Source organism: Tamandua tetradactyla, chromosome 11 (assembly GCF_023851605.1).
Source record: "Tamandua tetradactyla isolate mTamTet1 chromosome 11, mTamTet1.pri, whole genome shotgun sequence".
In the NCBI taxonomy this organism is placed as follows: domain Eukaryota; kingdom Metazoa; phylum Chordata; class Mammalia; order Pilosa; family Myrmecophagidae; genus Tamandua; species Tamandua tetradactyla.
The window spans coordinates 3,808,069-3,835,248 of record NC_135337.1 but is presented as its reverse complement, the minus strand read 5'-3'; the positions used below and the strand labels follow the sequence as shown (position 1 = coordinate 3,835,248).

Below are 27,180 nucleotides of genomic sequence, written 5' to 3'. Positions count from 1 at the left end.
GAATTAAGTTTATACTCCATTACAGCACAGGCCAAGGAACACTCCTGCTCCTCCTCCAAAACACATGCACACTTTAAAAATATCTGTAACAGAATTATCATTAATATTACGTAAAGGATAAAGGTATTAGCCAGAACCTAGATGTCTTATAGAGAGTTTCTGTTGCAATATAAATTCATCTACAGCAAAGATGTCCAATTACCAAGACCCTTCTCCAACTAAAATAAATGCTAAGCTTTTCTTTTTTATCCTCAGTTCTGAAATCTGATTCATTAAAAGCCACATGGAAAGGGGAAAAAATGATGTAATGTAACAGTCTTCTTCACAGCAAGCAATTCCCTAGTTGTCTGAGGTAATTGGAAAATTCAAAGCTGGTCCCTAAGGCACAAATATTTTATCCAACTGGTTTCAGAGAAGGCCAAGATTTTTTCAGAATGATATTTAGCTAAATGTCAAAGGATGAAGGGAAACTTACCTTGCAGAAGTGGGCACTAAGGTCCAAAGTAAAAAGTCTACCAACTGGATATTTATTCATTTACTTAAATCAACAAAATATTAAGCTTCTACTATGTGCCAGGAACTGTTCTACATAGGGACAGTATAGTAGTTAATAAATGCCAAACCCCTGCTCTGAGAGAGCTTACAGTCTAGTATGAAAGGTCAATCAACAAATTGAATATATATGTTCAATGGTGACAAGTGCTATGGAAGAAAATAAAGCCAGGTGAAGGAATAGGGAGTACTGGGCTGGGCACTGCTCTTTTATATAGGGTAGTTAGGGACCTCTAATCAGGTGATTCTTGACATGGGAGCAGAAACCTGCAGATGAAGGAGTGAGTAATGTAGGTATCCATGAGAAGAGCAGTCCAGTTGGTGGGGCAGTGATTGTGAAAACCCCAAGCCAGAGAATATCTGGAGGGTTTGAGGAGCAGCAGAAGCCAGTTTGGCCAGAATAGTCATGAAGGGATGGGTGAATGGGGAGGAAATGAGAGAAGAACAGGGGTCCAGATCACACAGGATCTTACATGCTGATGTAAAGACTGACCTTTAGTCTGAGTAAGATGGGAGGTCATTTGGAGAGTGGACAGAAGAATGGCATAATCTATTTTAAAAGGATCTCTCTTGTTGCTTGGTACAAGATAAACTACAAAAGGGTAAGAATGGAATCAGAGATCAATTAGAAGGCTGTTACACAACTCTAGGTGAGAAATTATAGTATCATAGAGCAGGACGGTAGTAGTGGAGGTGGACAGCAGTGTGCACGGGTGTATTTTGAAGGTTGAGCTAATAGGATTTACCAGTGGATTGAATGTAGGGTGTGAGAGAGAAACTAAGGATGACTCCAAGGCTATTGGCTCAATGAACTGTAAGGCCGGACTTGAACTTTCCATTTAAAGTGATGAAACCTGTAAGAGAAGCAGTCTGGTGGTAATAGTTGGTGGGAATTGGAAATTGGGAGTTGAGTTTTGGAACTCTTAAATTTGAAGCATCTATTCTACATCCAAATGCATGTTAATAAGCTATTGGATATAACTGTAAAGAGCTTGTACTGGAGATAAATTTGGGAGTCATCAATGTATAAATAGTATTTGAAGTCATGAGAGGATGAGATCATCAAGAGAGTGGGGAATATAGAAAGATATACAAGAACTGACCCTTGAAAAAGTCGATTATGATGATAAAAAAAAAGTATTCCTTCTAGCCTCCTATATTCTGGAGTAGCTAGAAGGGAAAATCTGAGAGGATGGTATGGTAGCCCATGACAAACTCTGGGATCTGTCCTTTAACTACTTGTTGAAGAGTGCTTTGAAAACTATTGCTTTTTTCTTTCTTTGCTTTGTATATATGTTATATTATACAATAAAAAAAGTAAAAAAAAAAACCCCACAAAACTGAACCTTCGGGGTCTCAAGTGTTTTCGGGGATATAAAGAAGAATTAGTAAAGACTGAGAAGGAACAACCAGTGAGCTACAAGGAGAATTAAGAGAAGTGATACCCTATAAACCAAATGAAGAAAGTGTCTCATAGAAAGTGTTTCTATGAACTACACTGCTAACAGGTCAAAAAGGATAAAGATCAAGAAGTAACTCTGGATTTGGTAACATGGATATTATTGGTGATTCTGACAAGAGCCGTTTCAGTGGAGTGATTAGGATAAAAGACTGGATCAGATTCAAGACAGAATAGAAGGAGAGGAAGCAGAGATAGCAAATAATACTTTGAGGTCTTTTTAAAAGGAAGTAGAGAATAGAATGACCATTGAAGGGGAATGAGAAATCAAGGGAAATCTGTGTTTTAAGGTGGGGAAACAGATTTATAGCATGTTAACGTTTAAAATGAGCAACCCAGTAGAGGGTGAAACTACTAGAGCAATGTTCTTGAGTGGTAAAATGGGATAGGACCTAGTACATATGTGGAGAAGTTGGCTTTTGCTAGGAATACAGGTAGATTTGTAGATGTGGTAGGAGGGTGGAGAAGTTCTCATCTTAATCCTATTTTCTTGGCTGAATAGGAACCAAGGACTTCAGTAATAGGATATAAGTTGGATTTGAGGAAAAGAAAGTATGAAATAACTCTCTATGAGAATATAAGAGTAAATAGACTAGGAAAATGTAGTTGGAGTATTGGGCAATGCTAAGGGTCCACTGAGATTAGTACTTGTAAATTTAAAGTAGGACTAGTCAACATGTGTTTGAGTTTTTCTCCAGGATCATTCAGTTGGATTAGATGGAGAGCTGAATAAAAACAGGGTAGGAATTTTTTCAAGCATGAATGATAGAGGAAGAAAGACTACCTACAAGGGAGTGATTAGAGCGAAGTATATAATCTAAGGGGAGTAATGACAAATGAAGGAGAGGACATAAGGAGGGCAAGAGGGACGGTGAGAAGGTGGCAGAAGCATTGCATTGTGAGTCCAGTGAGGTAGAAGAATTATGGGAATCAAATTACAACCATGAGTGTGTGAGCTACAGTGAGTGAGCTGGAAAGATGAGGGGTCATAGCCGTGGATGCTTAAGACTGAGGTTATGTAGAGGGTGAAAATGGAATAAAGGTTTCAGGTACTACTGCAGGACTAAATGGCTAAGGTAGGTTAAAAAAAAAAAAAAAAAAGAACATTGGCGAACTGGTGAAGAACCAACTAAGAAATCTGTGTGGATACAGAATCCACCAAGGTTTATGAGGAGTAGTAAAGGAATGACAGTAAGGATGATAAAATCTTTGACTGAGGGGAAATGGCCATTTTTCGAAAGGAAGGAGGGATATCAGTGTAGAATAGGATATCTCAAACCTCGCACTATGGACATTGTTGTGTATGCTGGGGTGGGGTGAGGTAAAAGGGGCTGTCCTGTGCATTATAGGATGTAGATCCCAGCAGCACCCTGCCCCCAGTTGTGGCAACCAAAAATGTCTCCAGACATTTCTCCAACGTTCCCTGAAGGGCAAAATCAAATAGCTAATAATTTACAAGGCTACAGGGTAAGCAATGTCTTCTGAGAAGGTCAGATTTGGTTAGAGAAAGAGGTTAAAGAGAACATTTTCAGAAAAGGGCAAGAATATAGGAATTATAATAAGATACACAAATATCTTAGTATTTACTGCTACAATGTAGCCCATTTCAATCAGTATCAAGGAGGAAATCTAGTCCTTGATGACCTGACAGTCAATGTGTTTCATTTAATGACTTCATTTTCTTTGCCTGACTCAATTCACCACTCAAATGAGTCATCTACTTCTTAAGGGATATTACAGTGCAGATTCCAATAATTATATTTAATACATGCTGAGTTTACTGCTATATAGGAAATAAAGATTCCCAGATGAGCACACAAAATTATAGACGTGAGGACCTTGGCAGGCTGAGACACCAGTGCTTTGTACTTCCTCTCTCAAAAATTCTCTTCAGCCTCTAACAGCTAAAAGGTCATGTTATCAGAGCCAAAGTTTCTAATTAAGTTCTTAGGCATATATGCAAAAGTAAAGACTACTTATTAAAAAACGGAGAGGGCTGATGGTGTAGAACTGCAACAAATGCATGAGGTTCTATTTCAACACCTTTCACCTTTATGAAGTTACTAAGTGTATGCCCTTGACGACATAGTCATCTTCCAGGCTTTGGGACACAGGATGAACACGGTACAGACAGAGGAGAGGGTGTATGCCCTCCTAAACAGAGAGATCACATTATAATGGTCATAAAACACATATAGGTCAATCCACTTAGAGTGTACTAGCATAAGTGGACAGGATTAAAAAATTCTCTGAGGGAAATATCTAAATAAAAAGGTGTTGGGTAGTTTAGTGGTTAGAATTACTGGTTTGATTCCTGGACCATGCACCCCCCCACAAAAAAAGGTTTTAATGTGTCAGAAAGTAGGGAATAAACAACCCCATAATTTCTAAGTTCCAACAGCAGAGATATCTCCAAACCTGTACAAAATAGAAAGGAGCCTCCCTTGGTATGGAAAGAACATTGCCAACCCACCTCTAGGAGATATGTAATTGTGGTCTCTTATGCTGAATCAGCCATATGCACAGTCAGTGAGCAACTCACAAAAAAAGCTCAAACTAGAATGTTAAGACAAGGCACTTTGCTTTTAATTCTACCAGTTTCTTCAGAATTAGCTAGAATTAATTAAGGCCTGGGTTCTTGTGGTGATCTGAAGCCATGTTGGTTGTAGCTTTTAACAGGCTGACCTTGCGTCCAGAAAACCGTCAGAGTGCCACAGTCCTGAGTAGACTCCTTGATGTGCTCTGCCCACTTGTCCACGTGCATTCAGATTTCTCAGTAAACTTTCCACAACAAGACCAGTGGGGACGGCCTGGGTGGCCTTTGTGTCCATGGCCACAGCCTAGATATCCACCTGCATGGTACAAGGAGAAAAGGGAAAAAATTACCATTAAAATAGGATAAAAAAAAAATGGAATCCCACCAAAGAACAAGAACATTCACAAATATACAGAGATTATATAACACACTCTTAAACAACCAGTAGGTCAAAGAAGAAATTGCTAGGGAAATCAGTAGCCATCTGGAGATGAATGAAAATGAGAATACAACTTATCAGAACTTATGGGATGTGGTAAAGACTTGCTAAGAGAGAAACTTATTGCCTTAAATGCCTATATTAAAAAACAAGAAAGAGCAAACATTGAGGACTTAATAGCATACCTGGAGGAACTTGAGAAAGAATAACAAACTAACTCCAAAACAAATAGGAAAAGAGAATTAACAAAGATTAAAGCAGAGATAAATGAATGGGAGAACAAAAGAACAGTAGAAAGAACCAATAAAACCAAAAGTTGGTTCTTTGAGAAAAGCAATAAAATTGATGGACCACTAGCAAAGCTGACAAAAAAAAAAAGAGAGAGGATGCAAATAAACAAAATCAGAAATGAGAAGGGATGGGTTACCACAGACCCTGAAGAAATAAAAGAAATCATAAGAGGATACTATGAACAACTATATGCCAACAAACTAGACAACTTAGATGAAATGGACAGATTCTTGGAAACACACAGACAAGCTACAATGACTCTGGAAGAAATAGAAGATCTCAACAAACCATTCACAAGTAAAGAGAGTCAATCAGTCATCAAAAATATTCCTACAAAGAAAAGCCCAGGGCCAGATGGCTTCACAGGGAAATTTTATCAAATATTCCATAAAGAACTAACACCAATTCTGCTCAAACTTTTCCAAAAAATTGAGGGAAGAGGAACTCTGCCTACCTCATTTTATGAAGCTAGTATGTTAATACCAAAACTGGGAAAGATGCTACAAGAAAGGAAAACTACAGGCCATCTCCCATGAATGTAGACCCCAAAATTCTCACTACAGTATTAGCAAATCAAATCCCACAACACATTAAAATAATTATACAGCATGACCAAGTGGGGTTTATACCAGAAATGCAAGGATGGGTCAACACAAGAAAATCAATTAATGTAATACAGCACATTAACAAATAGAAAGGGAAAAATCACATGATCATCTCAAGTGATGCTGAAAAAGCATTTGACAAAATTCAGCATCCTCTTCTGATAAAAAAACTCCAAAAGATAGGACTCAAAGGTTAACTACCTCAATATGATGAAGGGAATATATGAAAAAATGATAGCCAACATTGTACTCAACGGAAAGAGACTGAAAGCTTTCCACATAAGATCAGGTACAAGACAAGGATACACACTGTCACCACTACTATTCAACATTGTACTAGAGGTTCTAGCAAGAGCAATCAGGTGGGACAAAGAATAAAAGGCATCCAAATTGGAAAGGAAGAAGTAAAACTCTCATTATTTGCAGATGATATGATACTATACTCGGAAGATCTTGAGAAATCTACAGCAAAGTTACTTGAGCTAATAAATAAATTCAGCAAGGTGACGGGGTATAAAATTCATGTGCAAAAATCTGTAATATTTCTATACACAAGCAATGACCTAGCTGAGGAGTCAGTTAAGGAAAAAAATTTCATTCAAAATAGCATCTAAAAGAATCAAATACTTAGGAATAAACTTAACTAGGGACGTAAAGGACTTGTAAACAGAGAACTTCATAATACTGCTAAAAGAAATCAAAGGAGATCTAAATAGGTTGGGAAAGACTCCCTGCTCATAGATAGGAAGGCTAATATAGTTAAGATGTCAATTCTCCCCAAATTGATGTACTGATTCAACACAGTACCAATCAAACTTCCAACAACCTATTTTAAAGATTTGGAAAAGCTAGCTACCAAATTCATCTGGAAGGGAAAGAGGCCCCAAATAGCTAAAAGCAACTTAAAAAAGGAGAACGAAGTGGGAAGATTAACACCCCGACTTTAAAACCCATTATAAAGCCACAGTGGTCAAAACAGCATGGTACTAACACATAGATAGAAGCACTGAGCAATGGAATTTAATCAAGAGTGCAGAAATAGACCATCAAATCTATGGTCAACTGATTTTTGACAAGTCTCTCAAATCCTCTGAACTGGGACAAAATAGTCTTTTCAATAATTGGGCAGGGAAGAACTCGATATCAATAGCCAAGACAATGAAAGAGCACCCCTATCTTATACCCTACACAAAAATTAACAAATTTTTGATGTGGATCAAACATCTAAATATAAGAACTAGCACCATAAAACTTCTAGATGAAAATGTGGGGAAACATCTTCAAGACCTAGTAATAGGAGGTAGCTTCCTAAACTTTACACTCAAAGCACAAGCAACAACAACAAAAAAATAAATGGGAACTCCTCAAAATCAAATGCTTCTGCACCTCCAAAGACTTTGTCAAAAAGGTGAAGAGCCAGCCAACTCAATGGGAGAAAATATTTGGAAATCATATATCAGACAAAGATTTGATTTTCTGTATATACAAAGAAATCATACAACTCAACAACAAAAGAACAAACAACCCAATTACAAAATGGGCTAAAGATATGAATAGGCATTTTTCTGAAGAGTAAATACAGATGGCTCAAAAGTATATGAAGAGATGTTCATTTTCAATGGCTATAAGGGGGGGAAATGCACATCAAGACTACAATGAGATACCACCTTATACCTATAAGAATGGCTGCTATTAAACAAACAGGAAACTATAAATGTTGGAGAGGATGTGGAGAAACTGGGACACTTATGTACTGCTGGTGGGAATGTATAATGGTGCAACCACTATGGAACTGTTTGGTGGTTCCTTAGGAAACTAAATATCAAGTTGACCCAGCAATAGCACGACTTGGTATATACCCAGAAGAGCTGAAAGCAACGACACAAACAGACATTTGCACACTGATGTTCATAGCAGCATTATTCACAATCGCCAAAAGATGGAAACAAACCAGCTGCCCATCAACAAACAAGTAGATCAACAAAATGTGGTATATACATGATAGAATATTATGCAGCAGTAAGACAAAATGACGTCCTGAAGCACATGACAAGATGGATGAGCCCTGAGGACATAATGCTGAGTGAAATTAACCACTCAAAAGGACAGATACTGTATGACTCCACTTTTATGACCAGCATAAAGGTATAATCAGAGGCTTATAATACAGAATATAGGGGACTTAGACATACATAGAAGCTAGAGTTGGGTGAACTGTTAGCTAATGAGGTTGAACTCCAATGAAGGGGATAGGAGCAAAGGTGATTCTCTAGTGGGTATATAAGTAATATTACCACATTGAAGATGAACAAGATTGAAAGGGGTTGTACAGACCTACGTGTCCCACTGATTAACACTAGAATATGAATTAGTTCTTGTAAGAATTACATCAAAGATATGATTCTTGTATAAAGAGTGTTTAAGTCCAGGGTACACGGGGAAAACTGCTATTGCATGCTATGAGCTATGTTCAAAAAGAAACCTTCAGCACTAACACAGCAACAGCAGAGATAAATAATGGGGTCAGGGACAAGAGTTAGGAGGTTTAGATTTCCTATTTGGCAAGGGTGTGTTTATTGGTTTTATTTCTCTTGAGAATAATTAATTATCTAAAATTGAGAATGTTGATGGACTGTGGACTTTGGGCCCTCTACATGATGCCCAATGAATGCAGGTGGCTGAAGGATGCACTGGCGGAGAAGTAGATTGGCGAACAATGGTGTAAACTTATGAATGAAGGTTGTGCTACTACAAAAAGGAACAAAGTCGTAGCATGCAATGATATGAATGAACATGTGGGACATTTAGTAAGACAAAATAAGCCAGAAACAAAAGAACAACAATGGTATAGTCACCTTTAGAAAATGATTATAAGAAAACAGGGGCCTAGATGGTAAGCTTTTAGAGTAGACATATTAAGCCTGGAGTGGCGATTATTATTTCTGGATTCTGAGAGGCTGTTTTATATTTATAACGTGATATTTAGATGTAAGAACAAAGCCAAACAGGTTGGGGTTAAAGTAATTCACAACATAGGGGTAAGGAAAACAGTGTCTATATTTTAGAACCACACACACTCTTTGAGACCAATGGAAGAAAATTTTATTTGATCTGGAACTGAAATTTTCTGTAGTGCATAATCAAATTCAACCTATCTGTATACTCATGTGAACAAATGAAACACAGGGAGCACAGAAAAAGAGGTCTTTTAATCCTGTAAAGATTATTGTAATGCCTGGAAATATCCTAGAGTATATTAAGCAGATAATCAGAGTCTTGGCAAAGTCCCCTGAGGTAGGGGAGAAGGAATATGGAACTATTAAACCTTACCATCAGGGAATCCTCTGATACTGTGTCAAACTGTAGGGACACCCAAATCAATGCATGCCCTCAATCAGAAGGCTTACTCTTGTGAAGCTTATGTAGGTAGTGGAGAAGCTTAGACTACCTATAGGCATGCCTAAAAGTTACTTCTGGAGGACCTCTGTTGTTCAGATGTAGCCTCAGTCTCTCTAAGCCCAGCTCTGCAAGTGAAATCATTGCCCTCCCTACTCTGTGGGACATGACATCCAGGGGTGAAAGTCTCCCTGGTGACGTGGGAGATGACTCCCAGGGATGAATCCAGACCTGGCACTGTGGGATCAACAACTCCATCCTGTGCAAAAGGGGGAAAAGAAGCCTAACTAATAAAGTATCAGTGGCAGAGAGAGTTCAAATAGAGTCGCGAGGCTACTCTGGGGGTTGCTCATACACAAGCTTCAGGTAGACCTTGTGACCTATCATAACCTGCCAACCCCCAACCAGCACCATTCCAGCCAATCCTAACGAATACCTAGGGCAATATATAAGATTCCACCAGGGTTCCAGGCACTAGGGTAACTTTTCAGAAACCTACAACCTCCAGATGGGCCCCTGGCCCAGATAAGTCCTGAAACCTAGCCCAGTCTCTCCAGAACATCAAATAGTTCATCTCCCTTTTCTCATATTAGTGACAGACCCTTCCCATATGTAAAATTTAGAACTGTCATAGCCCAAACACCCCTAAAGAGAGGGATGGAAAGATCAAAGGTGATGGTGGAGTTATACATAGAAGACAGGATTTAAGAAATGAATATGAATGCTGAATCATCAAATTGATAGCTCTTTCAGTCTCTAGTATTTTAGAGCACGTAGAAGTAAAAACCTAAAATTGTGAAATTGTAACCCACCTCAAACTCTGAAATATGTTCTACAACTAATTGTGGCATTGTGTTTTGAAATTTATAGCTTTTTTGTATGTATGTTATTTTCCAGAAAAAAAAGAAGGAAAAAAAGTCGATTGTGATGATAAAAAAAAATTTAAACCTTCTAGCCTCCTATATCCTAGAGCAGCTAGAAGGAAAAATCTGAGAGGATCGTATGGCAGCCCATGACAAACTCTGGGATCTGTCTTGTAACTACCTGTTGAAGACTGCTTTGAAAACCATTGCTTTTTCCTTTCTTTACTTTGTATGAATGTTATATCATACAATAAAAAAGTTAAAGAAAAATAAATAAAACAAGCATTTGTGCATCAAATAAAAAAAGGGAATCCAGCAGGTGCAATGGAAATGAAATGTCCTGGCAACATTCTGGAAGAGAAAATATCTTAAGAAAAACCTGGCAAGAAGAACAAGCTGATTCCTGTATAATGCAGTCTCTCAATACTGATCACAGCAACTCAATTAATGTAGCCAAAGTTCTATGGATAGTGTTCCAATTTCCCAACTAAAGAAGAACTGATTTGGAGTTTACCTGAAAATGACTGAAATAAAAAGAATGGTAGAGAGACAGAAAGGTTAGAGGCTTCCGGGGCTAGAGGGAGAGGAGAATGGGGAACCACTGCTTAAAGGGCACAGAATTTCTGTTCCGGGAGAGGAAAGTTTTGGTAACAGATGGTGGTGGTGGGAGCACAACATTGTGAATATAATTAATGCCACCGAACCATACACTTTTAAATGGTTTAAATGGAAAATTTTATGCTATATATGCTACCACAATTTAAAACAATAAATGAAAAAAAGAGAGAGTGATAGATTGGGAGAGTGGTAACAAGGGAGAAGGTGGATCTTTAAGTGTTTAAGAGAAAGAGTTCAAAAGCTTATTTTATGGCCCATAAAAGGGTACAACAGAATCATTAAAAAAAACTAGATCTTTTGTCTAAGCTGTCAAAAGAAAAAGAAAAAACAGATCTGGTTCAATTGTTTCAATTCTTTAATGTTTTAAAAAGCATGGGGGGGGGGGGGGCGTGCAACAGTGGCTCAGTAGCAGAGTTCTTGCCTGCCATGCCAGAGACCTGGGTTCAGTTCCCAGTGCCTGTCTGTGTTTAAAAAAAAAAAAAAGTATGGGGGTCGGTGGTGCAAGGGTAGTTCAGTGGTAGAGTTCTCACCTGCCACGAGGGAGACCTGAGATTCTCTGCCTGTGTACCTCCCCACTCAAAAAAAAAAAAAATCAACAAATGGTAGAATGAAACCCCACCATATAGCTTACAAAAAAAAAAAAAGGTGTAGAATGGGTTTACATTTTTCACATTGCTCAGGCTGCTGGAAAGGGTACAGACTGAAATCAAGAATCCCACAGGAGTACAGGGCTCACAGATTTGGTGAGCTGTATCAAAGTGAAAAGAACTTACAACTTTTAAGACTTCAATTGCAATTTTCGTAACAAAGAAGCTTTAAACGACACTTTGAGCACAGTGGTATGTTTATATGCACAGACTGTACTTCCTAGAGACTAAGCCTAGATCTGAGGATCCTAGGAGGCAGTGGAGGGGTCATCATTGGATGCCCACTGCTGGGGGACAAGCCCAGAGCACAGTGACTTTCAAGAGGGCCTGGCACTCCTTACCTGGCATTGTGCTGCCACAGGCACAGCGAGCAGTTTTCTGGCCTCCGCTGGAGCAGAATGCGCAGCAGTGAAACACACCATGGTGTGGGCGGCTCTTTTTTCTCACAGTCACAGTGAATGGTGAGCCCTTCAGTGTTCAGACCAAGAGCAAAGAACAGCCTTATGAGTTAAGAGGGATGTGCTGAGCATCTTTCTGTGCTAAGAAAAGTGCCAGTCACACGGCCTGCCTTTGAAGGGGCAAGGACAGCACCAGAGAAACAGACTAGGGGGCCACAAACTAACCTTGGTCTCAGCAGGGGAGGAGAGATACAAATGCACTCAAAGAACTGAGGCATTTCTAGCATGTACTTCATCCCAGATGCTAAGAACTTGCCATAGGCACTGATCTCCGTGTGGGGGAACACTAATGTCACACAGAATCAACACCATGGTCAATGACACCCGTGTCACCTGGGGCTTGTTCTGGAAAACTGGGAGAAAAAGCAGAAGTCCACAGCACAGTTTCTCCTCATGGATTATACTTTATTCTGCCTTGCAGTGTGGAAGCATGCAGAGCGCTGCACAATTTGTGCTTTTATGGGACTGACTTCTGTCTCATCTTCTCAATTCTTGAGCAATCTCGCAAGTTGTGAAATGCCATGACCACCAGGCGAGGGCATCTTGTGATCCTTTCTCCAATTTCTGAGCCACATATCTCCTCTCCTCGCATACCAAGCTAGCCCCTTTCCTTCCAGCCCTCCACTCTTATCATATCTGCTTACCACCTACTTATTCTGCAGCTGTGTAGACCTATAGAAAGAAGAAGTTAACTGTGTGTGGCTAGTAATTTTTGAATTAGTAATTCCCCCACTTGCCCCCTTTCCTTCAAGGGTTACTTCCATTCACCAATTTTTGTTCTATGTTAAAAAATAAATATATGAACAGTGTTATGTGCCTATTTCTTTGTTAAAGCCACATAGCCTGAGAAACACAAAGTAGAGAGCCTGGCAGCTTGGAAACCTTTCAAAGCTTAAGTTGTCCTTTTGTTAAAGAGTTAAAATTCACTAACAAGAGGATTTGGAATTCAAAGAAATGGGTTCAAATTCTAATTCTGTCACACGCAGACTGTGACTTACGGCACTTTTTTTTGTTTTCAGTGTAGTTGGTAAGATGCAGATGATCCTTATGCCCCACGGTAGTTGTGAAGTGAAATAAAATAAGCAAAAATACCTAACCCAGTGCCTGGCTTAGGTACACAGGTAAGCAAGAAACAGCCATCAAATATGAGTCTTCCTAGTGCCCAGACTATAGGCCTAACGTATCACAACACTACATGGAGTTTTATTGGCTTTGTCAGTGTTGATTTCTGGCTGAGGGAAACTCTTACTATTGGAATGTCAGCAGAGACGTTCTGTTTGACATGTATGATGCAACTTTTAAAAATTCATAATCTCTAAATAACAAAGCATTATACTTGCTTGGTGGAGGTGGTAAAGTAATCATGGTAATGGATGAGCACACACATAAAGCAGAGGAGAAGATTACATGGACAGATGGTTAGACAGGTGAATGCTCAGCTGAAAGGAGGGGTCACAAGCTCCCCAATTGCATCCCACCAAGTCCATGTCTGATCATAGTCTGAACAAAGCTGGGAAATTCTGAACTAGATTATTTTTCTTAAACGTATATGTTTGCCTGCCCCCCTATGAACAATGCATTTTCCCAAAATGAAAAATTCAAATAAACTGAGAGTGATAAAATACAAGCATAACTACAGGAGGTGAAACAGGAGAGAGTTCTTATGGTCAGCAGCACCTTCTAGTGAGAATAAGAATAGCAAAATGTGGGCCACTTTAAAAGTGAAGGAGAAAAAAAAAAATCAAGGTGTCTTTTCTGCCCAAAAGGCTCTCACTCCATCTGGCTTTCTCACTCTCCTTCATGCCTCTGTCCATTTGTCAGACCCAGCGGAGCTACAAGTTTCGCTAGACATTGCAACTTTTTCCAAAACATGAACAAGAATTTCATTTTCCCTTTATATTCTTTATCCTGAAGACTAAATATGTTTCGTTTTCTTTTTTGTGTATGTTTTTACAATAAATTCATTTGAATTATTCAAAAAAAAAAAAAGTGAAGGGGAAAAAGAAAGAAGACGAGATGAGAATCCTATTCAGCCCCTCAATACAGCTGATCCCATGAGGAATGTCTCACTTCCTAAGACAGAACCCAGTGTGGCCAAGGTGAAGCAGGCACACAAATCTCACTCACCTGCACGTGCTGCTCTTTAACACAGACCCACACGGTGTAGACCCCGGGTTCCTTGGGGGTGTAGGAGACACAGTATGTTCCATCCTTGTTATCTTGGACCACTGTTCTGACTGGACTAGATGGAGACAAGAATTCAAAAAGCATTCATTCTCCTAAGTGTGCCTCTGGGGCCTATGGTCTTAGGATGTAAATTCTATGCCAGTCCCTTCAATATTAATTTTAAACGTCCCCCAAGCAGGATGCTTTTTCCACTTGACTCAGAAGTAAATTTTACAATCAGGTAAGCAACATAAATCCTAATATAATCTAATATTCAGATGGAGTCCCTGAAAATACTATTGTGTTCTCCTCGATGGGCATCAATTTATTCTTCTGTTCTTCGCCCTCCTACCTTTCCACTCCAGTTCCAGAAAAATATAAAATATATTTCCAAAACAATTTAGCAGCAAAATGAGGTTAAATTTTGAGAAGGGTACCATTCAATCTTCCACAGAAGACTTTTCCATCTATTCAAAGCTTGGAATGAAAAAAAATGTGAGGGGCAGATAATACCTCTGAGAGAAAGAACTGAAAATAGGTATAAAACCCACACACAAAAAACATATCTGGTCCACTTGGTTGTATCACATTATTTTAATAGCATCATGGGTAGGTAAGCTGTAACCACTGCAGTTAGAGCTCTAATACTGAAAGGGACCTCAGTTTTCAGTTTGATCACTGCTTATTACTCATGGCACCTAATTATGTAATACGAACCAGTCTTTCCTATCTTTAGGGACAACAGCGACTCGAATGTTGTCTCCTCCCCTGCCCATGCTCTCTCCTGCTGCATCCTTACAAAGCAGGGTGAAAGAGGCTGTCTGTTTCTCTCGGGCTCTGTGGAGATCTGCAAAAGATAAACACTCAATACCCACCTCAAAGACAAATTGCAGTGGCTACATCCCAAAACCAGATACCATCTTCCTTTTTCTTCTTGGAACAAAAAAAAAACTATGCTTCCTGTCCACTGTAACCTCCCACGCCCTTTCTCTTCTTCCCCTTCTGACTCCCAGACCGTCTCTCTTGGGAGACCCTCCTGACCCATGGTATCTCTTAGCAGCAGCTGCTCCTTGTCACAGTGGATCCTGGACCTTAACTTCAGTCTGAAGGAACCTTTACAAATTCTCAGTATTGATCTAAGTGTTCAGAGAAGAAAACCTCCAGACCCTGGGAAAGAGGCAGGTGACCGCAAAACCTCCCCAAGCTCCAGATACTGCTGGATTAGGCTGGAGGTACAGTTGACCAGTTTGGACTCTTTATGTTGTCTGAGACCCTCCATAGCTTGGTGGCTCATGCCAAGGTGTTGGGGGGAACAACCAATAGCTACAGCCCTTAGGCCAGGATTCAGATGAAAGTGGGTTTTTTAACAGGGGTTCCTGAACAACTAGTTGGTTTACGGAGAGGCTTCTGAAGACTCTAGGAATCTTGTGAAATCATATGCCGTTAGTAGATGTTTCTGGGGGAAAGATCATTCTCAAAGGGATCTGACTTTCAAACGGTTAGGAATTTCCATGCCAGAATCAGGATGCATCCAAGATACAATCTTCCTGTCCAGATGGATCCATGAAATATATGTCTGAATAACATGCTTCCTTTTGGAATAGAACACTGTGGTCAAAAGAAACAGTATTTCCCCTACAGGATGAAATATCTACCATATCTCTTTCCTAAATGCCAATGATATAAGTGATTTATGTGATCCAAAGAGGACACAGACAAAAGCAAACCATAATCTCATCTCCCTTACTCCTCTGGAATGCCCTTCAGAACTTGACCAAGCAATCTGGGCCTACCATGATCCTTTCTGATCTAGGAAGAATCTGCCCCGCTCTAAAGTCAATGCTGTAATCTCTTATAGACACTGTCTCTCTTCTCTCATTTGACAGAAACAAAGTATGATCCCTGAGTTCCTTGGTAGTTATTACTTTTCTCAGCTGGAATAGGGTCAAGCCTCAGCCTAGTATTGGTATTAAATAAACCCTCCAACTCCTGACCAGGATAAATCAGAAAGAAAAGGGTAAGGGGTTGGAGGGGTAGTTCCCACTGCCCTCTGCCTTAGAAAATGGTCAGTAGGGGAGCTTTTCCTGGCTGAATGAAGGCCCACAAGCCACAAATCTTTAAACATCATGTCGCTCTGTCTAATGCCCTCTCGACACCAAAGGGAAATACCATCCTACCTTCTCCCTGAAGAACACACTTGGCTGGATCGACCTCTTTGGCACTGATGGCCCCAAAAACTTCATAGCCATGACACCGGCCTGCCTTCTCCTGAGGAGAGAAGCATATCTTATCATTTACACTGGGACGGGCACTGTATTCGACTTTGTTCAGCTTTGTGAGCCTTTCCACCACCACCCCCTTGGTGATGAGGATCTCCAAGTCTGAGCCGCTGGTCAGCAAATGTTCAGTGAACTCCACTCCGGTCCGCATGTCTGCCAGCAGCTGCTCCAGCTGTGCCTTCTGCAGCTGCAGAGAGTTTTCCTTCTGGACCCGAATGTCTTCCAGCTGCTTCAGCAGCTTGTCACAATGCTCCTCAATGGCCCTGATGTAGCCCTCTGAGAATTTTCGAACATCAGCTGCCACAGACTCCACTCGCTCCTGCAGGGAACTGTTCATCCCTTTGATCTGAGCCAGGGCTTCCTCCAAGGCTTCTACGTGGGGCTGGGTGTCCTTGAGGAGCTCCCGCATGGCGTCCCCATGCTTATGGATAACATTGCTGGTGAAGTTGTAGGGGTGCTCCCGGTGCTCCCCCACCACGCAATCTCGGCACACAGGCTGGTCGCAGAGCTCACAAAACAGCTTCAGCTCCTCTGCAGGGTGAGCAGGACACAGGATGGGTTTTCCAATTCGACTGTAGCCTTTCAAGTCTTTTAGGTCCACCATGGTATGGTAAGTCGTTTTCTTCTGCCGCCTAGAGGCAAGTAGAGTCAAGAACAGGAAATTAGGGAACAACTCTAGTTGGGAAATAGTTTGGCAGAGAGCTTTTAAGAGCACAGGCTTTGAAATCAAACAAGTCTGAGTTTGAATCCTTGCCCTAACCTCTTCCCAAGTGCATGACCCTCTCTGATTCCAGTTCCTCATCTGTACAACAGGGATAATATCTAGGTGAAAGGGTTGCTGAATGGAATAAAATGAAGGTAGTCTACAGCCCTGGATTGGGACGTAATTTGGAAAAGGTTGCAACACTAAGACTATTCCCAAAGAGTTAATGTGGCCAAGTTTAGACAGGAGTCACAGCCTGCTCCTAAAGCTGACAGCACAGTGGAAACCCAGCACCAAGAGACAAAAATGGTGTCTGATTGCACAGCAATAAACCCCAGGGAATTAAAAAGTAGTCAGCCCTGAGAAAAAGCCCCATCTAGCTCTTCTCTAAGACTCTGGTAAGGCCTTTCCTTTGACTGGCACCTATATCATCAAAAGAAGCAGGCTAAACTCTTCCTCAAGAATCATCAGTATTATAAAAAAGAATGAAATCAATGGTCTTTAGAATCAAAGCTCTCTTTTAATACCCTTTTCTCTAGCCTCTAGAGATTCAGTGACACCTATAGGAAATGATGGTGACTATTCAAGTTCCCCCTTTAGCATTATGTCAACCTGAAACTCATATCCCTATTCCGGCACCAGAAGAGTGCTCATAGAGAATGTTCTGTCAGCTGTTTAGCTGGCAGCAAGACAGCCACAGGGACTATTTTATAATTGCATGCTAAAAATAGAAAGGAAAGGCCAAAGACTACTAATTTGTTCTGTTGGTCAGACCAGAAAACAAATGGAAGGAAGGACTTATAAACTAATTTAGATTAATCCTAAGACTCCTAGGGCACAAGGCAAAGGCTAACATGGGGTCTAGCCAATCAACATCTACACTGGGAAGGCAGCATGGATTAGAAAAAAGGGCAGAGAATGCAGTCAGAAGATCTGGATCCAAAACTCAACTCTGTTATACTTACCTAGCAGCTGTGAGACCTTGGCAAATCACTCATTGCTGATAATAATAACAGTACCTGCTTCCTCAATAATAACAGTGCCTGCTTTTCCAAAAGAGTTGCAGGGATCAAATGAGATCTAGGGCAGGGGCTATGCTATTCATTCTCCTGTGAATTCCAACAACTAGTATAATTACTCACTATACAAATGATGAAGGAAACTGTCAATGCGCTTTGTAAAGTGAAAAGGTCTATGCAAACCTTGACTGCTATTATTACTATAGGCACGATATCAAGCTGCAGGGATTTACTATTCTAGAGTAATTGCTATTGCATGCTATACTGCTCTTTGACCGTCAATGCTATTTGAGAAAGCTTTCTTTTCCAGCTCTGCCTTGACACCTCTGTACTCCTCTCTTAGCCACATCAGGTGGGGAATCCCATTTTTACCTATGCGCCTGGCAGCAGAAGTGGCAGAGATTGGCTTTGCAGGTCTGACACCTCTTCTCCACTTCCCTGTCACTGCACAGGTCACACGCCAGGCCCTGGCCTTCTCCACGCAGACTCTGGAGCATCACATCATTCATGGCCAGGTGGTCTATGGTTAAAGCCTTCACTCCACCCATGGGCAGGTCCACCTGAGCATCACATACCGGACAGAGGATGCCGATCTGCGGCTGCAGACTGCGTGGCTTCAGATCCTGGAACACTGACCCCTCTGAGCTTGTGTCAGAGTCTCCCCCACGGAGGTCCACAACTGAGAAGGGTTCCAGCTGCTCCAGACAAGTGGTGCAAACCGTGTGCAAACAAGGCAAGAGCCTGGGGGCTTTGAAAAGCCCCATGCACAAAGGGCAGTGGGTCTTGCCTGAGTTCCCAAGTGCAGTCCCGCTGGAGGGTTTGCTCACGAAGCCCGGCAGCGGATGCTTCTTGTTTCCTGACATATTCCCCACGTTTGTGCCCAGGATCACAAGAGGTCCTGGACAGCTCTACAATAAAGTAGTAGGTGATTAAGCCCACCCAAAGGGAAAGATTGCAGGACTTCAAGAGAGGCCATAGGGACTCCCTCGTCGGCAAATGAAAAAGCAAAAGAGAGGGTTCCTCCAAGAAACCACCCTCAGATCTACTCAGGAGAGTCCCCTCCTCTCCATGGCATCCCATACCAGGCGCGCCACGCCCTCCTCTGCCCCGAGGCGGCTCTCCCTGAGGCGCAAGCCCCGAGCTGGCCCTGCTGCCGACGCCTGGACCCCGACACTCCCCGCTCGTGGCCGCGGCCTCCCCCGCCGCGTTCCCCGCGCGAGGAGGTGGGGGGCCTCCTTCTCCCTCCCTCGACCCGCCCCTCCGCGGAGCACACGCGCGGAACGAGGGCTCCCCGAGAGCCCGCGACTCCTCAGAGGCCCCGCCGCCCGCCTCCCGCCGCCCGAGGTGCCCGAAAGCTCCCGCCCTTCTTCGCACCAAACCCTGCCCGGATCTACTCGGGCGACTCCAATCACCGTCCGAGACCGGCAGCCTTTGCTGCTTCGGACCCCGCCGCCCCCCAGAGTGACAGCACCGCCAGCCAATAAGCTTTGGAGACTCCACATCTTCGCTGTCCACTCACGTGAGAGGGGGAGGGACCGAGCTGCGGGCTAAGGCGGGGCGGCTCAGTTCCCTCGCGAGGAAAAGAGCAAGGTTGAGGGTGAGGTGTGTGGTGAAACGAGCGTCATCATTTTTATGAAGACGGCGCCGCTCTCTGTCTCTGTGGCGACCAGAGAGGCCTCCGGTCCCCTTAAAACGCGGCGCTTCCTCCCAGGGACAGCCTCCTTTCCGCTCTCGGATTGGCCCACGAGCCCCAGGACCGGGCCCTCCCATTGGCGGGGGGCATTGTCAGTTGCTCGTCTTCGCCCAGAGCTTTCTGGGAGTTGTAGGCGCCGCCCTCACCCGGGATCCCACAGTGCTGTCTCTCCCACGCTGGTGTCCACGCGCGACGGTTTGACTTGGCATGCGAGCTGATATTTGTTCAGGAATTCCTCAGGCCCAGCGTGCTGGTTGCAAGGCGTCCTCCTGCTGCTCGCTCCTCGCTCGTTCCTGGCATTTTCCGGGGTCAGGACCCCTCAGGCTCTGGTTTGGGGGTCAGTGAGGGAGGCCGTGGGTTGAAGCGAGGCCTGGACTGGACGCTGGCAGGAGCTCAGCTCTCGACCCCCAGGGCTTGGGACCCGTGACTGCACCCGTGCGGGGCGGGGGGACGCGGTGCCGGAGCAGGTGGCCGCAGGGGTGAAGAGTGCGTCACCCGCATTTCACCGGTTACGTACCAGAACGGAGCAGGTTTGGCCTCTTTTTATCAGTCGTTCAAGGAGGCCTTGCTGTCGGCGCCGGACCGGTCACAGTAGGACAGTGGAGGACGTCAAGGAGGGATCAGCCCTTTGTGGGTTCACAGACCAGCGGGGAAGAGGAACACGGTGGCCCTGCACGTCGCAGTTTGTTCGCCTCCCTAGCGGAAGGGGTCTTTCCAGGAGTCTCCCGAGTCGCCCACGCAGGGGCCCATTGCATCTGTGACCTGGGAGCCGCGTCTCCAGGAGCCCAGTAAAAGGTAATTCCTTTATCTTCGGTGCCTTCGGTCTTTCTAGCAGGGGGAGCTCACCCACTGCCTTCTTTGTTCGGGACCTTCCCTACTTGGTTTGGATCCAATAGTCAGATTTCATGGATGTCTTCATTATCCATTTCATGCTACAGGCACAGGGCCTAGAACCTAAGCTTTTAAAAAAAAGGTGCCCTAAAAAAAAAAGTTGACTCCAAAATAGGAAAAGAAAACAATATAATCTTAAAAATGAAGGTTTGACTGTTTCCCAAATATAATAGGCCAATGAGTATAATGGCACTTAATCTTTACATACAAATTAAATTCAGTTTCCAAAAGTCAGCTTGCTTACAAGGATCTTAAAAAACCCTTACGTACATTTCTTCAGCCTCCAGTCCTTTTCCATACCTACCCTGACTCAGAATCTGCTTTCTCCGGATCGGTCATGGAGAAAGTCACAACTGTGTGGCTTTGGGTTTGCTGTATATTCTTGCTCTGAACTTCACCTTGCTGCTCCCTGGTGTTGGGGATGTTTTGTTTCATCTCTTATTCATGCTCTGTCACATTCCCCATGGAGCTGTTCCAAGCTTATCTTGTTTAAGAAGAGCTTTATAATTTACATGTGCGTTATCATTTAATCATTTAATCTTCTAACAGCTTTGTGAAGTAAGCAGTGTCCATATTTTATGGTGGGGGGGGGCGGGGAGACTGGGTCTCAAAAGCCTGGGGGCCAGCCCAAAGTAACAAATCTGGAACTTGAACTCAATCTTATGATGCCAGGTCTAGCATTCTACACCAGACACCCCAACCCCTCCTTTCCCATCTAAGCACAGAATCCCTCACATACTGAGCAGATTACTGCCACTATGCAGGTGAGAAAAACCAGGCTATCTAGAGAACTCCCTCACCTTTCTATTTAAAACTCTGTGATTCTTCACACATTATACCTGTCCCAACCGTCTCCTATTCCAAAGTTAAACCCAAAATACATTTACTCTTTTTTTATTAATTAAAAAAAATTAACAAACAAAACATTTAGATAGCATTCCATTCTACATATACAATCAGTAATTCTTAATATCATCACATAGTTGCATATTCATCATTTTTTAGTACATTTGCATCGATTTAGAAAAAGAAATAAAAAGACAACAGAAAAAGAAATAAAATGATAATAGACAAAAAAAACTATACGTGCCATATCCCTTACCCCTTGCTTTCATTTACCACTATTTCAGACTGAATTTATTTTAAAATTTGTTCCCCCTATTATTTATTTTTATTCCATATGTTCTACTCTTCTGTTGATACAGTAGCTAAAAGGAACCTCAGACATAAGGTTTTCACATTCACAGAATCTCATTGTGAAAGCTGTATCATTGTTCAGTCATCATCAAGAAACATGGCTACTGGAACACAGCACTACATTTTCAGGCAATTCCCTCCAGCCTCTCCACTACATCTTGAACAACAAGGTGATATCTACTTAATGCGTAAGAATAACCTCCAGGATAACCTCTCAACTCTGTTTGGAATCTCTCAGCCATTGACACTTTGTCTCATTTGACTCTTCCTCCTTTTGGGCGAGAAGTTTCTCTCAATCCCTTGGTGTTAATTCTCAGCTCATTCTAGGGTTTTTCTCAGTCCCTTGATGCTGAGTCTCAGCTCACTCCAGGATCTCTGTCCCACGTTGCCAGTAAGGTCCACACCCCTGGGAGTCATGTCCCACGCAGAGAGGGGGAGGATGGTGAGACTGCTCATCTTATTGGCTAGAGAGAGGGGCCACATCTGAGCAACAAAAGAGGCTCTCTTGGGGGTGACTGTTAGGCCTAAATTTTAAGTAGACATGACCTATCCTTTGTGGGGTTAAGTTTCATGTGAACAAACCCCAAGACTGGGGGCTCAGCCTATAGCTTTGGTTGTCCACACTGCTTGTGAGAATATCAAGAATTCAACTTGGGGAAGTTAAATTTCTCCCCGCTCTCACCATTCCCCGAACGGGGCTTGCAAATACTTTTCCAGTCACTGATCAAATCATTCTGGGATTCATCGGGGAATCACTCTGGACAAACCAACAAAATCTCATGTGCTACCTGAGATTCCAAGTACTCATGACATTCAATCAAACTATCTACATGAGTTATATTAGGAAATGCTCTAGTCAAAATCTAAATTTTGTAACAAATAAACATTTTTTGCTTTTGTCTCACACATGAGGTGACATTTTAAAATATTAATTATCATCTATTTTCAGCACCCTGCAATAATGACATCCCTTTGTTCTTCCTCATGCAAAAACATTTTTAAAGTTTGTACATTGTACATTTCACTATTATTATACACTCTAGGCATTCTTAGATTATACCATCTCGATCTTTAACATCTATCTTTCTTTCTGATTTCATTTATGTCCCCACCCTCCTCACTCTATCATTCTCACATGCAGCTTCATTCAGTGTTTTAACATAATTACATTACAGTTAGGTAGTATTGTGCTGTCCATTTCTGAGTTTTTGTATCCAGTCCTGTTGCACAGTCTGTATCCCTTCAGCTCCAATTACCCACTATCTTACCCTATTTCTATCTCCTAATGGTCTCTGTTGCCAATGACATATTCCAAGTTTATTCACTAATATCGGTTTTTATCATTGAGACCATACAGTATTTGTCTTTTAGTTTTTGGCTAGTCTCACTCAGCATAATGTTCTCTAGGTCCATCCATGTTGTTACATACTTCATAAGTTTATTCTGTCTTAGAGCTGCATAATATTCCATCATATACCACAGTTTGTTTAGCCACTCGTCTGTTGATGAACATTTTGGCTGTTTCCATCTCCTTGCAATTGTAAATAATGCTGCTATAAACATTGGTGTGCAGATGTCCATTTGTGTCTTTGCCCTTAAGTCCTCTGAGTAGATACCTAGCAGTGGTATTGCTGGGTCATATGGCAATTCTATATTCAGCTTTTTGAGGAACTGCCAAACTGCCTTCCACAGTGCTTGCACCATTTGACATTCCCACCAACAGTGGATAAGTATGCCTCTTTCTCCACATCCTCTCCAGCACTTGTCATTTTCTGTTTTGTTGATAATGGCCATTCTGGTGGGTGTGAGATGATATGTCATTGTGGTTTTGATTTGCATTTCTCTAATGGCCAGGGACATTGAGCATCTCTTCATGTACCTTTTGTCCATTTGTATTTCCTCTTCTGAGAAGTGTCTGTTCAAGTCTTTTTCCCATTTTGTAATTGGGTTGGCTGTCTTTTTGTTGTTGAGTTGAACAATCTCTTTATAAATTCTGGATACTAGACCTTTATCTGATATGTCGTTTCCAAATATTGTCTCCCGTTGTGTAGGCTGTCTTTTTACTTTCTTGATGAAGTTCTTTGATGCACAAAAGTGTTTAATTTTGAGGAGCTCCCATTTCTTTCTTTCTTCAGTGCTCTTGCTTTAGGGGTAAGATCCATAAAACCGCCTCCAATTATAAGATTCATAAGATATCTCCCTACATTTTCCTCTAACTGTTTTATGGTCTTAGACCTAATGTTTAGATCTTTGATCCATTTTGAGTTAACTTTTGTATAGGGTGTGAGATACGGGTCCTCTTTCATTCTTTTGCATATAGATATCCAGTTCTCTAGGCACCATTTATTGAAGAGACTATTCTGTCCCAAATGAGTTGGCTTGACTGCCTTATCAAAGATCAAATGTCCATAGATGAGAGGGTCTATATCTGAGCACTCTATTCTATTCCATTGGTCAATTTATCTATCTTTATGCCAGTACCATGCTGTTTTGACCACTGTGGCTTCATAATATGCCTTAAAGTTGGGCAGCATGAGACCTCCAGCTTCATTTTTTTTCCTCAAGATACTTTTAGCAATTCGGGGCACCCTGCCCTTCCAGATAAATTTGCTTATTGGTTTTTCTGTTTCTGAAAAGTAAGTTGTTGGGATTTTGATTGGTATTGCATTGAATCTGTAAATCAATTTAGGTAGAATTGACATCTTAACTATATTTAGTCTTCCAATCCATGGACATGGTATGCCCTTCCATGTATTTAGGTCTTCTGTGATTTCTTTTAACAGTTTCTTGTGGTTTTCTTTGTATAGGTCTTTTGTCTCTTTGGTTAAATTTATTCCTAAGTATTTTATTCTTTTAGTTGCAATTGTAAATGGAATTCGTTTCTTGAATTCCCCCTCAGCTTGTTCATTACTAGTGTATAGAAAAACTGCAGATTTTTGAATGTTGATCTTGTAACCTGCCACTTTGCTGTACTCGTTTATTAGCTCTAGTAGTTTTGCTGTGGATTTTTCAGGGTTTTCGACGTAAAGTATCATATCATCTGCAAACAGTGATAGTTTTACTTCTTCCTTTCCAATTTTGATGCCTTGTATTTCTTTTTCTTGCCTAATGCTCTGGCTAAAACATCCAAACCAATGTTGAATAACAGTGGTGATAGTGGACATCCTTGTCTTGTTCCTGATCTTAGGGGGAAAGTTTTCAATTTTTCCCCATTGAGGATGATATTAGCTGTGGGTTTTTCATATATTCCCTTTATCATTTTAAGGACGTTCCTTTGTATTCCTATCCTTTGAAGTGTTTTCAGCAGGAAAGGATGTTGAATCTTGTCAAATGCCTTCTCTGCATCAATTGAGATGATCATGTGATTTTTCTGCTTTCATTTGTTGATACGGTGTATTACATTAATTGATTTTCTTATGTTGAACCATCCTTGCCTACCTGGGATGAATCCTACTTGGTCATGATGTATAATTCTTTTAATGTGTTGCTGGATTCGATTTGCTAGAATTTTGTTGAGGATTTTTGCATCTATATTCATTAGAGAGATTGGTCTGTAGTTTTCTTTTTTTGTAATATCTTTGCCTGGTTTGGGTATGAGGGTGATGTTGGCTTCATAGAATGAATTAGGTAGCTTTCCCTCCACTTCAATTTTTTTGAAGAGTTTGAGCAGGGTTGCTACTAATTCTTTCTGGAATGTTTGGTAGAATTCACATGTGAAGCCGTCTGGTCCTGGACTTTTCTTTTTAGGAAGCTTTTGAATGACTGATTCAGTTTCTTTACTTGTGATTGGTTTGTTGAGGTCATTTATTTCTTCTTGAGTCAAAGTTGGTTTTTCATGCCTTTCTAGGAACTTGTCCATTTCATCTACATTGTTGTATTTATTAGCATAAAGTTGTTCATAGTATCCTATTATTACCTCCTTTATTTCTGTGGGGTCAGTGGTTATGTCTCCTCTTCCATTTCTGATCTTATTTATTTGTGTCCTCTCTCTTCTTCTTTTTGTCAATCTTGCTAAGGGCCCATCAATCTTAGTGATTTTCTTATAGAACCAACTTCTGGTCTTATTGATTTTCTCTATTGTTTTCATGTTCTCAATTTCATTTATTTCTGCTTTAATCTTTGTTATTTCTTTCCTTTTGCTTGCTTTGGGGTTAGTTTGCTGTTCTTTCTCCAGTTCTTCCAAGTGGACAGTTAATTCCCGAATTTTTGCCCTTTCTTCTTTTTTATATAGGCATTTAGGGTAATAAATTTCCCTCTTAGCACTGCCTTTGCTGCGTCCCATAAGTTTTTATATGTTGTGTTTTCATTTTCATTCACCTCAAGATATTTTCTGATTTCTCTTGTAATTTCTTCCTTGACCCACTGGTTGTTTAAGAGTGTGTTGTTGAGCCTCCATGTATTTGTGAATTTTCTGGCACTCTGCCTATTATTGATTTCCGACTTCATTCCTTTATGATCTGAGAAAGTGTTTTGTATGATTTCAATCTTTTTAAATTTGTTGAGACTTGCTTTCTATCTTTGAGAATGATCCATGAGCACTTGAGAAAAAGGTGTATCCTGCTGTTGTGGGGTGTAATGTCCTATAAATGTCTGTTAAGTCTAGCTCATTTATTGTAATATTCAAATTCTCTGTTTCTTTATTGATCCTCTGTCTAGATGTTCTGTCCATTGATGAGAGTGGGGGATTGAAGTCTCCATCTATTATGGTAGATGTGTCTATTTCCCTTTTCAGTATTTGCAGTGTTTGCCTCACGCATTTTGGGGCATTCTGGTTCGGTGCATAAATATTTGTGATTGTTATGTCTTCTTGTTTAATTGTTCCTTTTATTAGTAGATAGTATCCTTCTTTGTCTCTTTTAACTGTTTTACATTTGAAGTTTAATTTGTTGGATATTAGTATAGCTACTCCTGCTCTTTTCTGGTTGTTATTTGCATGAAATATCTTTGTCCAACGTTTCACTTTCAACCTATGTTTATCTTTGGGTCTAAGATGTGTTTCCTGTAGACAGCATATAGAAGGATCCTGCTTTTTAATCCATTCTTCCAGTCTATATCTTTTGATTGGGGAGTTCAGTCCATTAACATTTAGTGTTATTACTGTTTGGGTAGTACTTTCCTCTACCATTTTGCCTTTTGTATTTTATATGTCATATCTAATTTTCCTTCTTTCTACACTCTTCTCCACACCTCTCTCTTCTGTCTTTTCATATCTATCTCTAGTGCTCCCTTTAGTATTTCTTGCAGAGCTGGTCACAAATTCTCTCAGTGACTTTTGTCTGAAAATGTTTTAATTTCTCCCTCATTTTTGAAGGATAATTTTGCTGGGTATAGAATTCTTGGTTGGCAGTTTTTCTCTTTTAGTAATTTA

At 41.2% G+C, this 27,180-nt stretch overlaps 1 protein-coding gene and 1 long non-coding RNA gene across 7 annotated transcripts in view; one reads left to right on the top strand and one right to left on the bottom strand.

The window, feature by feature from the left end:
* Nucleotides 1-4,575: 4,575 nt before the first annotated feature.
* Nucleotides 4,576-20,192, bottom strand: TRIM45 (tripartite motif containing 45). 6 transcript variants are annotated; one of them, XM_077119759.1, is made up of 7 exons: nucleotides 19,551-19,665; nucleotides 18,404-18,939; nucleotides 16,208-16,941; nucleotides 14,748-14,877; nucleotides 13,992-14,106; nucleotides 11,748-11,874; nucleotides 4,576-4,863 (listed from the first exon to the last, which is right to left on the bottom strand). In XM_077119759.1, the coding sequence occupies exons 2-7, from the start codon at nucleotides 18,892-18,894 to the stop codon at nucleotides 4,715-4,717; spliced, it is 1,746 nt and encodes a 581-aa protein (XP_076975874.1). In that variant the 5' UTR covers nucleotides 18,895-18,939; nucleotides 19,551-19,665; the 3' UTR covers nucleotides 4,576-4,714. The 6 variants fall into 6 exon arrangements, with proteins under 6 accessions (XP_076975874.1, XP_076975873.1, XP_076975875.1 ...); XM_077119758.1 differs by lacking the exon at nucleotides 19,551-19,665 and adding an exon at nucleotides 19,406-19,486; XM_077119760.1 differs by lacking the exon at nucleotides 19,551-19,665 and having other exon boundaries at nucleotides 18,404-18,519; nucleotides 18,607-19,279.
* LOC143649794 (uncharacterized) overlaps nucleotides 19,589-27,180 on the top strand; it is a 47,809-nt gene continuing 40,217 nt past the window's right edge. The window contains exon 1 of the long non-coding RNA XR_013159189.1: nucleotides 19,589-20,519. This is a non-coding gene — a long non-coding RNA (uncharacterized LOC143649794). The remainder of the gene's footprint in view (nucleotides 20,520-27,180) is intronic.